The sequence below is a fragment of the Barbus barbus genome (assembly GCF_936440315.1).
Source record: "Barbus barbus genome assembly, chromosome: 20".
NCBI lineage: Eukaryota > Metazoa > Chordata > Actinopteri > Cypriniformes > Cyprinidae > Barbus > Barbus barbus.
In genome coordinates this window covers 2,056,089-2,068,680 of record NC_136748.1, presented here as the reverse complement: position 1 = coordinate 2,068,680, position 12,592 = coordinate 2,056,089, and the positions used below count along the sequence as shown (strand labels likewise).

Genomic DNA, 12,592 nt, shown 5'->3' with positions numbered 1-12,592 from the left:
TTTTTACAGTGTAGCCGTTTATTCTCTTCAACTTCTGTTTTTTGCCCTAATTACCAAATATGTTCCTAATGCCTCTTATATGAAAGGGACCAAGAAGAAGAGAGGAAAGGGAAACAAGAACAAAGCCATGCCTGGGGAGGGAGTACCAGAGAAGAAGAAGCAGAAAATCGGAGAGTTGAGGGTACATTTGTACTTAGCTCTTTAAAGAAATATTTCACCTGAAAATGACAATGTGCTGCACCCTCAGACCAAACAATATGTTGATGAGTTTAGAAAATGTAGCATTCCATCAGTGTCTCAGCAATGGATGCTCTGCAGTGAATGGGTGCCGTCAGAATGAGAGTCTGATAAAAACATCACAATAATCCACACCACTCCAGTCCATCAGTTAACATCTGGAGAAGAGATGCTGCGTGTTTGTAAGAAACAAATCCATCCAGTCCATAATCTTATTGACACTTCCTCCAGTGAAAAAGTCCATCCCCTGTTGTCTCTCGCATCAAAATCCACCCACATATTTGTTTAGAGCTATTTTGGCTTGTAAACGCTGCTTAATATGTGCAGATTTCTCTCCTGATTCAAACCACACTACTTTTTTAGTGGAGAAAGCACTATTATGGATAGAGGACTAATATTTGAGTAAAAAGCAATGCATAGAGGTTAAAAGCAGATTTATTTCTTATAAGCACGCAGCTTTTGTCTTCTCCAGATGTTAACTGATGGACTGGAGTGGTGTGGATTACTTGTCATGTTTTTATCAGCTGTTTAGACTCATTCTGACGGCACCCAGTGCCTTGACAGTGATGCAATGCTAGATTTCTCCAAATCTGTTCCCATAAAGAAACAAAAGAAACAAGAAAAATTAAATTTTTGGGTTACCGATTCTTTAAACATGAAAAAAGTCAATTTGAAAAGGGAAGGCCTTTTAACAGTCATTGAAATGCCTTGTGGATTTGCCTGCTTGTTTCCTCCATAGATGTTCAACAGAGAGCTTGAATATGAGTTTAACTCATTTGAAGATTGGCTTCACACTTTCAACCTTTATCGAGGCAAGTGTTCAGATGATGCTGACGTTGAGCAGAATGCAGCAGATGAAGACAGACTTATTGGCAAATTCAAGGTTTGTTGTCACTCAGAGCTTAAAGCCATCTTCTCTCTTGATTCTGATTTGCATTTTCTCTACGTACTCAACCATTTGGACACATACAGTATAGTCATGATTTATTAGGGGTTCAAGCACGCAGTGCTGAAACCAGTGCTTATTTTGGAAATGTCGAGGTCCCGGAACAAAGTGGGGTGATGTATCCGGCATGTGATTAGAGGAGGGAGAGGTAACGGAGCATTCAGCCGATCACATTGGTGGGCCAGCTTAAGTGATTAACAGCGTGCATCACTTGCTTTTATTAGGGTTCGTACATGAAAAACCTGAAAAGCAATTTACAGGCCTGGGGAAAATAGATAAATAAAAAAAATAGTGGAAATGTATTCACAAATCTCTGTAATAGAGTTATAATTAATCATGTCCAGAATTTCGTGGGTGATTGTGTGTTTTCCTTACCAAAAACTAGTATACTTCAAGTTTATTTTATTAAGTATACTTAAGTAAAGTTCAAGTATATTTTTAACTTAAGTATACTTTATGTAGTAAGTATACAAATATCAGTGTACTAGTAGTATACTCGTAAGTGTACTATTTCAATACTCCTTGGGACTAAATTGGCCAACTTTCTAGTATATAAAATATACTTTTAAGTATACTTTAAGTATACCAGTAGTAAACTTTGAGTACACAACTAGTTTACATCAAAGTTTTTAGCTTGAACTGCAACTATACTAAAATACTATACTATAGATATACTGATAGTTTACTAATTAAATACTTGTAGTAGCATTTTTAGTATACTTTGAAGTATAGTCTCAGTAAACTACTAGTTTAGTAGTTGTATACTGCAAATATACTCATAAGTTTTCTTTAAGTGAACTTTACATCATACTTTAAGTATACTACTACAGTGCCCTCAACAAATATTGGCACCCTGATAAATATGAGCAAAGGCAGCTGTGAAAATAAATCTGCATTGTATATCCTATTGATCTTTCTCGTGATTAAATAAATTATTATTATTATTATTATTATTTAGTCATTTAGCAGATGCTTTTATCCAAAGCGACTTACAAATGAGGACATTAGAAGCAATCAAAACTAACAAAAGAACAACAACATGCAAGTGCTATTACAAGTCATAAGAATCTATGAGGACATTGGCGTATCTCAAAAAACATGGCTGCCATTGGCCAATGAAGTTTGAGCACTTATTAAACAAGGTTAACGGAGGCTGATCAGAACGAAACTCAGTGGGCATGTTTGACTCATGGCCCTAAAGGTTTGTAAGACTGGATTTTGTATGGATGGATTATCTCAGCAAAAGTGAAGTGCTCACTAACACAGATTTAGACAGATTTGTGAACAATATTTGAGAGAAATAGTCCTTTCGTGTACGTAGAAAAAGTCTTAGATCTTTGAGTTCAGCTCATGAAAAATGGGGAGAAAAACAAAAGTGTTGCGTTTATAATTTTGTTCAATGTATTTTTTATTCCGTGGCAAAAAAAAAAAAAAAAAAAAGAATTGTGAGGTGTAAACTCAAAATTTTGAGATTAAAGTCAGAATTGTGAGATATAAACTGGTAATTCTGAGAAGAAAGGTCAAAATTGTGAGAAAGTCAGAATTTCAAGAAAGCCAGAATTGTGAGATCTAGCAATTTTGTTTGTTTTGGGGATTTTTTTCTGCTTCAGAATTAAAAATTTAAAAAAGGTAATTTTGAGATAATCAAAATTGATCATCTCAAATGTAAAATGTTAAATGAATTTACTGGATTGAAATTGGGTTGAAATTCAATAACAACTAAAAAACAAGTGAAAAATGTCAACTTCTTTCTTAAAAAGACCTTTGTGAATTTGGCCCCAGATGATTTCAGTTTTGTGGATGTTTATATCAAATAATATAGTCATGGCCAAAATTATCGGCACCCTTGGTAAATATGATCAAAGAAAGCTGTGAAAATGTATCTGCATTGTTAATCCTTTTGATCTTTTATTAAAAAAAAAAATCACAAAAAAACCTTTCATTAGATAATAAGAATTTAAAATGGGGGGAAATATCATTATGAAATAAAACATTTCTCTAATACACATTGACCACAATTAACGGCACCCTTTTATTCAATATTTTGAAAACTCCATTTGCCAGTTTAACAGCTCTAAATTTTCTCCTATAGTGTTCTATAGAGTTTAGAGAACACTTGACAAGAGATCAGAGACCATTCCTTCATCCAGAATCACTCCAGACCCTTCAGATTCACAGCTCCATGACGGTGCTTCTCTTTAGTTCACCTCACTCATTTTCTACAGGGTTCAGGTCAGAGGACTGGAATGGCCAGCAGACGCTTGGTTTTGTGCTCAGTGATCCATTTTTGTGTTGTTTTTGAGGTTTGTGTTTGGATTATTGTCCGGTTGGAAGATCCAAATATGGCCCATTATAAGATTTCTAATAGAATCAGTCACTTATTGATTTTTTATCTGTTGGTATTTGATAGAATCCATGATGCCATGTGTCTAAACAAGATGTCCAGGACCTCCAGCAGAAATATAGGCCCACAACATCAAAAATACAGCAGTATATTTCATTGTACACATGGGGTACTTTTTTATCCCTGTGTTCACCAAACCCATCTTGAGTGTTTGCTGCTAAAAAGCACATTTTTAGTTTCATCTGACCATAGAAGCCAGTCCCATTTGAAGTTCCAGTCGTGTCTGATAACTGAATATGCTGGAGTTTGTTTTTGGATGAGCTAGGAGAATTTTTCTTGAAACCCTCCCAAACAACATGTGCTGATGTAGGGGCTGTTTGACCATTTTTTTTTTAAGGTTTTCTGACCCCGAGACTAAACTATTTTCTGCAATTCTCCAGCTGTGGTCCTTGAAGAGTCTTTAGCCACTCAAACTCTCCTTCTCACCGTGCATTAGGACGATATAGACATGTCCTCTTCCAGGCAGATTCATAACATTTTCTGTTGATTGGAAATTCTTAATTATTTCCCTGATGGTGGAAATGGGAATTTTCACTGCTCTAACTCTTTTCTTAAAGCCACTTCACTAATTTGTGAAGCTCAATCATCTTTTGCTGCACAGCAGAAATATATTCTTTGGTTTTTTTCTCATTGTGATGGATGATTAAGGGAATTTGGGCTTTGTTTTCCCTCCTGTTTATATTTCTGTGAAACAAGAAGCCATGGCTGGATAATTTCATGTTCATAATCACCCTGGAGCACTCAAAATTGTGAATATGAATGGGAATATACTTCAGAGATATTTTACTCATAATAATTTCTAGGGGTGCCAATAATTGTGTCCAACGTGTATTAGTATTATTTCCCCCCATTTGAAATTCGTATTATCCAATGAAAGGTTAGATTTTTGTGATTTTTTTTTAATAAAAGATCAAAAGGATTAACCATGCAGATTAATTTTCAAAGCCTCCTTTTATCATATTTACCAAGGGCGCCGATATTTTTGGCCATGACTGTATAAACATCATTCTATGAAACAGGTGTCTTTTCCAGTTGGATAAGAATGTTGAAGTCAATTTTTGTAAGATTTGTACCAATAATGTGGCTCAAAGAGTAGCCCACAAACATAATAAGCATTCAGCAGTTTGTTTGCTGTTTGTACTGTAGGGATCCATGTGCATCTACAAAGTCCCAGTATTGGATGATGAGTCCAGAGAAATGGCCATTGAGTCCAACATGGGCATGTTCCAGAACATCCCACACAACGACCCCATTAACGTCCTCGTGCGAGTCTATGTGGTCCGGGTATGTAGTACTAAACAAGTACGTTGAGTCTTTTTCTGATTGGCCATTTGAACATATGTGTGGCTTTTTTGTGGCTCAGGCAACAGAACTGCATCCTGCAGACATCAATGGGAAGGCCGACCCATATATCGCCATCAAACTCGGGAAGACAGAGCTCAAGGACAAAGAGAACTACATCTCAAAACAACTCAACCCTTTGTTTGGAAAGTCAGTACATTAACACTTCGATTTTGTTGTTCTCTTTCATCACTCGATTAATATTAACTTCAAACTGCCAGGTCTTTTGATATTGAAGCGACGCTCCCAATGGATTCCACCCTCACCGTGTCCATCTACGACTGGGATTTGGTGGGAACCGATGACCTGATTGGGGAGACAAAGATTGACTTGGAGAACCGCTTCTACAGCAAACACAGGGCAACATGTGGTCTCAGCGCCAGCTACGCAATGTGTGTAATACTAACTTCTTTCAAACACATTACAAAGTCTGCGGTGACTTGACATTAGGGCTTGTGTTATTTCACGAGTTCACACTTACATATAATTAGCTGGAGTAAAGTAATGCGTATTTGGCGAGTATAGTGATGCATAATTGGTCTGCTGTCCGGGGAAGGGCTCCGAGCCCAGAGTAACCCCCCCCGTATAAGTGTGGTAAGAACTCAAGTGTTGTGAAGGGGCGGTGGAGGGATGCTGATTAACCATCAATGGATAGAGGTATGTCAGCTGAATTTATACCTATGCGTTGATTGACTTGAGTGCGTTCCTCTTGTGTTAATTAGGCTAAGTATCTGATGTGCTCCTCCCAAACTTTGTTAATAAAACATAATTTTAGTATAATTGATAAATAGTTTTTATAAATATTTTGAATTAGTTTTTATTTCTGTTTTAATTTTGATTCCAATTCTAGTTAATGTTTTATTAATGTATATCATTGTCATTTTTATTAGGTTAAATATGTCTTGTCCTTTTTTTCTCAGTTTTAGTTTTAGTTATTTTAGTATTTCAAGTTAATGCCTTGCCAACTAATTGAACTAGCTGAGTTTCTCTTTTTTCTTTTTTTTTGCAGGATAATGTTTAAGAAATTAAATGTTTTATGGTTTTAGATTTAATTATAAAGTATAAAAACAAATAACAAAATAACACTAATAAATCTTATAAATGTAAGTATTTTTACAAATGGAAAAATGTCATGAGCTTTCCTGTAGCTCAAATAGTAGAGCATGGCGCTAGCAACGCCAAGGTCATGGGTTCGATTCCCAGGGAAAGCTAGAGCTGATAAAATGTAAAAACTGTAACTTGAATGCAATGTAAGTCACTTTGGATAAAAGCATCTGCTAAATGCGTAAATGTAAATGTCACGATCTGGGGTAACTAGAAGTAACAATATCACATTTTCAAAAAAGCATCTTTCAAAGAAATATTTTGTAACATGATAAATGTACTTACTGTCACATTTAATAAATTTAATATGTCCTTGCTAAATAAAAGTACTAATTTATTTTAACGTTCTTTCTTAAATCTTTTGTTCTCCATATTTTAGCATAAATGGTCATAAACTAACATTCGAAACTTTGAAGATAATATGTAATAAAATGTTTCTTTAGCTGCAAATCAGCATATTAGATAGACTTCTAAAGAATCATGCAACTGTATAAATATAAGTATTTTAAAAATGGAAAAATGCTGGCATGATCTGAGGTAACTAGACGTAGCAATATTGCTGTTACAGGCTTCAAAAAGGGATGACTGGATAAAACTTTTCTTACTGTTTTTCTTTAGTCATGGCTATAATGTGTGGAGGGACCCAATGAAGCCAACGCAAATCCTTGCCAAACTCTGCAAAGATGGAAAAATGGATCAGCCCCAGTACGGCCCAGGGGCAAGAGTGAAAGTGGCGAACAGAGTTTACACAGGGCCGACTGAAATTGAGGATGAAAATGGTATGTGCATTTTTAAAAAGCATTTGGAAACGGAAGAAATACGCATTATTCTGCATATTGCATTAATGCATTCATTGCATCAAATATGCATTATGCATTCATTGCGGAGTTACGAGATCCCGCTGGAAAGCAGCACATAAAAACAAATGCGCATGCTTTTTTTCTGACAGGACTGAAGAAACAGACGGATGAACACCTGGCTCTTGCTGTACTAAACCGCTGGGAAGATATGCCCCGGATCGGCTGCAAACTCGTCCCAGAGCACGTGGAGACGAGGCCTCTCCTGAATCCAGATAAACCTGGGATGGAGCAGGTCAGGAGCCTAAACGGCACCACTGTCTGCTAATGAAATGATGTTAATGAGCCGTTAATGAATATGAGTGCTTCTGATTTAGGGAAGGATTGAGTTGTGGGTGGACATGTTCCCGAAGGATATGCCTGCGCCTGGACCTGCTCTCGATATTTCTCCAAGGAAGCCGAAGAAGTAGGAAGCACTTGGTGAAATTCTTCAGTAAAATACAGATGGATATTTTATATTCTAACTATGTTTTGGTCATTGACAGGTTTGAGCTCAGAGTGATCGTGTGGAACACGGACGAAGTCGTTCTGGAGGACGATGACATTTTCACTGGGGAAAAATCCAGTGACATATTTGTTAGAGGGTAGGGGATCTTTTTCATTCAAATCACTATATATATACAGTGGGTATGGAAAGTATTCAGACCCCCTTCAATTTTTCACTCTTTGAAAAAATCTTACAGTTTTGTGGATATTCACACAAAGACCAGTCGCTAGTCAGGTGGCTGTAATTACACAGAAAACCTTTTTAAAAGACATATTTGTTTGCATGCCAATGCTGCATGTCTTTGATCCAAAATACTGAAAAATCTGTAATACTGTGAAATTATTATTACAATTTAAAATAATTGTTTTCTATGTGAATATATTGTACCAATGCAATTGATTGCTGTGATCAAAGCTGAATCATTACTTCAGTGTCACATAATAAATTATTCTAATATGACGATTTGCTGCTCAACATTTTTATTACATATTTTATTACAAATTAGAATGATTTCTGAAGGATCATGTGACACTGAAGACTGGAGTAATAGAGATATTTTATAATGTAATAATATTTCACAATTTTACTGTATTTTTTAAAATACGGTCTCAGAAGAGACTCAAATACACATAACTTTAATGATAAATCTTTTCACGTAACTTGTGACCAACAGATGGCTGAAAGGCCAACAAGAAGACAAGCAGGACACAGATGTCCACTATCACTCGCTGACCGGAGAGGGCAATTTCAACTGGCGCTTCATTTACCCCTTTGACTACCTACAGGCCGAAGAGAAAATCGTCATCTCAAAGAAAGAGTCCATGTTTTCTTGGGATGAGACCAAGTATAAAATTCCTGCCCGACTGAATTTGCAAGTGTGGGATGCGGATCACTTCTCTGCAGACGACTTCTTAGGTGTGCTGTTGTATTTTTATGATGTAAAGTCATTCTACTTTCAGGCCCAGTCTTAATGACCTTCATTCATGCCGACACATGTGTTTGGTTTTTATTTCAGGTGCAATTGAATTAGACCTGAACCGATTTCCTCGTGGTGCAAAGACAGCGAAGCAGTGCTCCATTGACATGGTGCTTAATGAGCAAGACATGCCCATGGTCAACCTCTTCAAACAGAAGAGAATTAAAGGCTGGTGGCCATTTGTGGCTCGAGATGAAAACGACGAGTTGGAAATTACAGTAAGTGACCTGCACATCAATAATGAACAAAAATGATAAATATTTGCATGTTTTTTCTTCTGTTAAAACAAAATGAATATTATTTGTTGTTGATGTTGTTGCTTTTTTTGTCTGTCAACCTCCAAAAATGTAATAAAGTAAGCTAAAACTTAAACCATTAAGAGAAATGAAAATAAGCCCTCATGTTTTTCATTTAGTTTGACTTGATGTACTAAAATAAAAAATAAAAAATAAAAAAATATATATATATATATAGACATATGCCTATTTTTAAATAAAAATTAATTTTAAGAAATGACCAAAACTTTTACTAAAATGAAAATGAAAAGAGAAAATATTAAAATAAAAGAAATTCAAAATCTTAATAAAACAATATAGCCGCAAGCAAAAAAGGGGCCATGCACAATAGAGGCAAAATAAGAAGTTACGCAAAGAAGTGAGCTATAGACCAACTGCAAAAAGGAGTAATTAATTTTAATCATTTTAAGATGATTTTACTCAAAATGGCTGAAAAATCCTAAATAAAATCACTAGTAAAATAATTTTATGGCACACACAAAGCTTTACATAGATACAGCCTCAGATGCAGTTTGGCATCATGCCATCAAATTCGTTGATGTAGTAAACAAAAACGTTTTGTCTATCGACACGAAAAGAGTTTGGTTTCAAAGAAAATCAAATTAGCAGACAGGAAGTTCAGCCTATTATGGCATAACTGGTAATGTTCTCGACACTATCCAAGGTCACTATCAGGATCAGTCACAAGACAATAGGCAAAGTTAATCAAAAGCTATTAGCATTTTTTTAAATTTCATTATAAATTTTGATCACAAGGTGGCACTGCCCCTAAACGTTTTGAGCACCTTCAGGGCATGGCGCTGATGACACATAGAGAGTGATGACAAGCCAATGTATTCATAAAATATGGCATTTTTTGCAACAAAATTCAAAATGGGCAATGCCCAAAATGGCTGACATGGGATAAATCGGGTATAGTTCAACTCTGTATGCTGCACCAGATCAAATGAGACCAGTCTTGTCATTTTTGGCCAAACCACTCAGAAGTTATAATCAAATATATCAATGTTTCATACCTCCTGACCACTAGGTGACACTGTGAGACTAAACAAATAAATCTGCTTACCATGCTGCCGGGTATGCACTACACAATTTTATGCCCGATGTTCACTCGCCAAGTTTTCTATAGATCGCTGACAAAAGCCCAAAATTAGAGGCAAATGAGTGCTCTTCACGTAAGCAATGATCGTATAGTATGACATTTAAAAGGCACGATCTGAGAGAAGTGCTGATGCATTGCCAAAGCCTAAAAACAATATTCAGCAGGCTAAATATTTGGACCCTGCTGCGACTCTTGCAATGTGAAATGTGTTTTGACTGGAACTGACATCGGTGACAACCTCCAACCAATGAGAGAGCAAGATGCAGGGCAGATACAGAGTAGTCGGGATTCTTCCAAGTTAAATATTGTGTACTATTGTGAGACCAATTCGTTGTGTAATGTGCAAACCACAGCAACGTCATTAAACAGTCATGTAGTGTGAAAGGAACAGACAAACGTAATCCGCCCATAAGCGGATCTAGACAGGTGGTGCTGGGGAGGAGGAGGGAGTTTTACAGAAAGGGATGTGAACCCACTTACAGCAACGCTTAGTGCAAAGACTATTTAAATGCAATTTCAATGGCTGACGTAACACGTCACGACCAATCGACCGTTGGCTGGCAAAATGCACATTAAATATGACTACTATTGCAATATGTGCAATATCCAGGCTACACATTTTTAGTGCTACAGTGTAAATACACAAATAAATACTGAGTAATATTATTTAACTACATGAAATTAGAATTAGGTAAAGGTTTGGTTTAGAGTTAGTTATCTCTAAATATGCATAATTTACTCAGATTACTATAGTAAAATATACATAACGTGTAACTACATCAGTTTAAACTGGCGTTACCAATATGTCTTGTTCTTCCAAACCAAAATGAAATGATTCACTGATTCACTTTTCCCCACCAAGCATTCAAATGTCAAATCTTACACTTCTGAATATTCAAACTTCATAATTGATGATACACAACAAGCTGAACAGCAGCTAATGTCTGCATGTCCTATGGACTACTGTAATCGTACCATCATATGGTGCTTTTTTGGGGCTTGGTAGTACAAAAGCACCTTTCACTTTCAACAGTGCTTCCTTTATGTTGAGTGAAAGAAAATCATACAAATCAAATCAATACAGAATTTTCATGTTTGCATGATCTGACTCTTTAATGCCCATCCTGAACTATCAGTGTGCACTTGTAGCATGTTCTGTTCAGCTTTGATAGTCTTAGCTTAACCTCTTTTATCCCTTAAGGGAAAAGTAGAAGCAGAGCTTCACCTGCTGACAGGTGAGGAGGCCGAGAAGAGTCCTGTTGGTGAAGGACGCAACGAACCAGAGCCCCTGGAGAAACCAAAGTAAGAGCAACCTTTGTCTTTACATCTACCTTCAGTGCTTCAGTCATTTGCCACTCATTTTTATACTTTAGTGAAAGTGAAAAATGGTTAAAGTATTCATTTATTGAACTAAACATTTTAAAAATCCAATTAACATTTATGTAGAATACTGAAAACAATCTATCACCCAATTCTTTAATAAATACTTTAAAAGAGTGCTCTTCATATAAAATAGATGGTAGCTTCCTGTTTTCCTGCTTCTAGCTTTGATTGAAGAGTAAAAATATCCTGGTTTAAACAAAATGATGCAATACCTCCCAGAAAAGGAATGATACTCAACCTTACATTAATGTGCACTTTTTATTAAACAAAATTAGAATCATATCTCTTCAAAGTTTCAAATCCCAAATCCCATATTCCTTCATTTATCACAAAACCTCTGAAACATGCTCTATTAAAGAAAATCATTTCACCCCAAATATCAGTGTTTAATAATCATAATTTCACAGTTGCCTCACCTTCTATCCAGAAACCTTGAGAAGTAGCTGCTGAAGTAAACTGAATTAAAGATGATTATTAAAAACCTGGTAAGGAGGCCAGTTCATATCCAAGAGTCTGGGAAACTTCTGGTCAAATGGTGTTAGGCTACTTTAAAAGTGTCCTGTGATCAGAAGAATCTCTCAGATGTTGAGATTTGAATCATTTTTGTTTTGTGAGTTAGCTGAAGACTTTTATAGGCAGACAGTATAATGGTGAAAACTGTTAATATGTGCTCGTTTAAGTGTAAAGTAGATTAGTGGTGAACCCATAGGGGTTTTTCTAATGGTTTCTCAATTTTTATATCCACTGACAAGGTACCTGATATCAAAAGACTAAATGTGCATAATAACAATGTTAAAAAAAAAAACGTATTGTAAGAAATTAAACTTTTGAACCAGAGAATCATTCAAAGAATTATTGAATCACTTTGAGTTGAGCATTGAGTGATTTCAATGAGAGCTTTCTGTGCTGCCATAAACACACAGACATTATAACAACAGAACTAGTATGTCTCCCGGTACACACATCTGAATAAGTTGAAAATAAGTCCCCAATTCGTAATGATTTTGACAAAGTTCATCCATGCTGTGCCACAGATTTTACCACACGTTTTTCTTTGTCCCACCAGCCGTCCTGACACAACCTTCCTGTGGTTCATCAGTCCGCTCAAAGCAATCCGCTATCTAGTCTGCAACAACTACAAGTGGCTAATCATCAAAATTGTGGTGGCTCTGTTGTTATTAGCGATGTTGGGCCTGTTTCTGTACAGTATGCCAGGTTACATGGTGAAAAAGCTCCTAGGGGCTTGAAAAGCTTCCTCAAAGCCTGTGACATTCAACATCACTGCAATATTATTTCACTTGACTGAAGCGGTTGTTTTTGGAATTATGTTTTAAATAATTTGTTTGTTGGAGAAGTCATTTGCATACGTATTGTTTTTCATCTGTGTTAAAAATCATTATTGCTTTAGCTCAATGATCATAAACATACTACTAAATAGCAAAGCCCAGCTGAGAACACA

At 36.1% G+C, this 12,592-nt stretch overlaps 1 protein-coding gene across 1 annotated transcript in view; it reads left to right on the top strand.

The window, feature by feature from the left end:
* Positions 1-12,380, top strand: part of LOC306886043 (otoferlin-like) — a gene marked incomplete at both ends in the record, with an annotated part of 56,034 nt that extends 43,654 nt beyond the window's left edge. Inside the window, 13 exons of the mRNA XM_079442900.1 lie at positions 87-181; positions 977-1,120; positions 4,734-4,871; positions 4,951-5,078; positions 5,150-5,320; positions 6,651-6,811; positions 6,982-7,124; positions 7,207-7,295; positions 7,375-7,473; positions 8,050-8,291; positions 8,392-8,570; positions 10,952-11,052; positions 12,200-12,380. Of these exons, the coding sequence (XP_079299026.1) occupies positions 87-181; positions 977-1,120; positions 4,734-4,871; positions 4,951-5,078; positions 5,150-5,320; positions 6,651-6,811; positions 6,982-7,124; positions 7,207-7,295; positions 7,375-7,473; positions 8,050-8,291; positions 8,392-8,570; positions 10,952-11,052; positions 12,200-12,380 (1,871 nt within the window). The remainder of the gene's footprint in view (positions 1-86; positions 182-976; positions 1,121-4,733; positions 4,872-4,950; positions 5,079-5,149; positions 5,321-6,650; positions 6,812-6,981; positions 7,125-7,206; positions 7,296-7,374; positions 7,474-8,049; positions 8,292-8,391; positions 8,571-10,951; positions 11,053-12,199) is intronic.
* Positions 12,381-12,592: the final 212 nt, after the last annotated feature.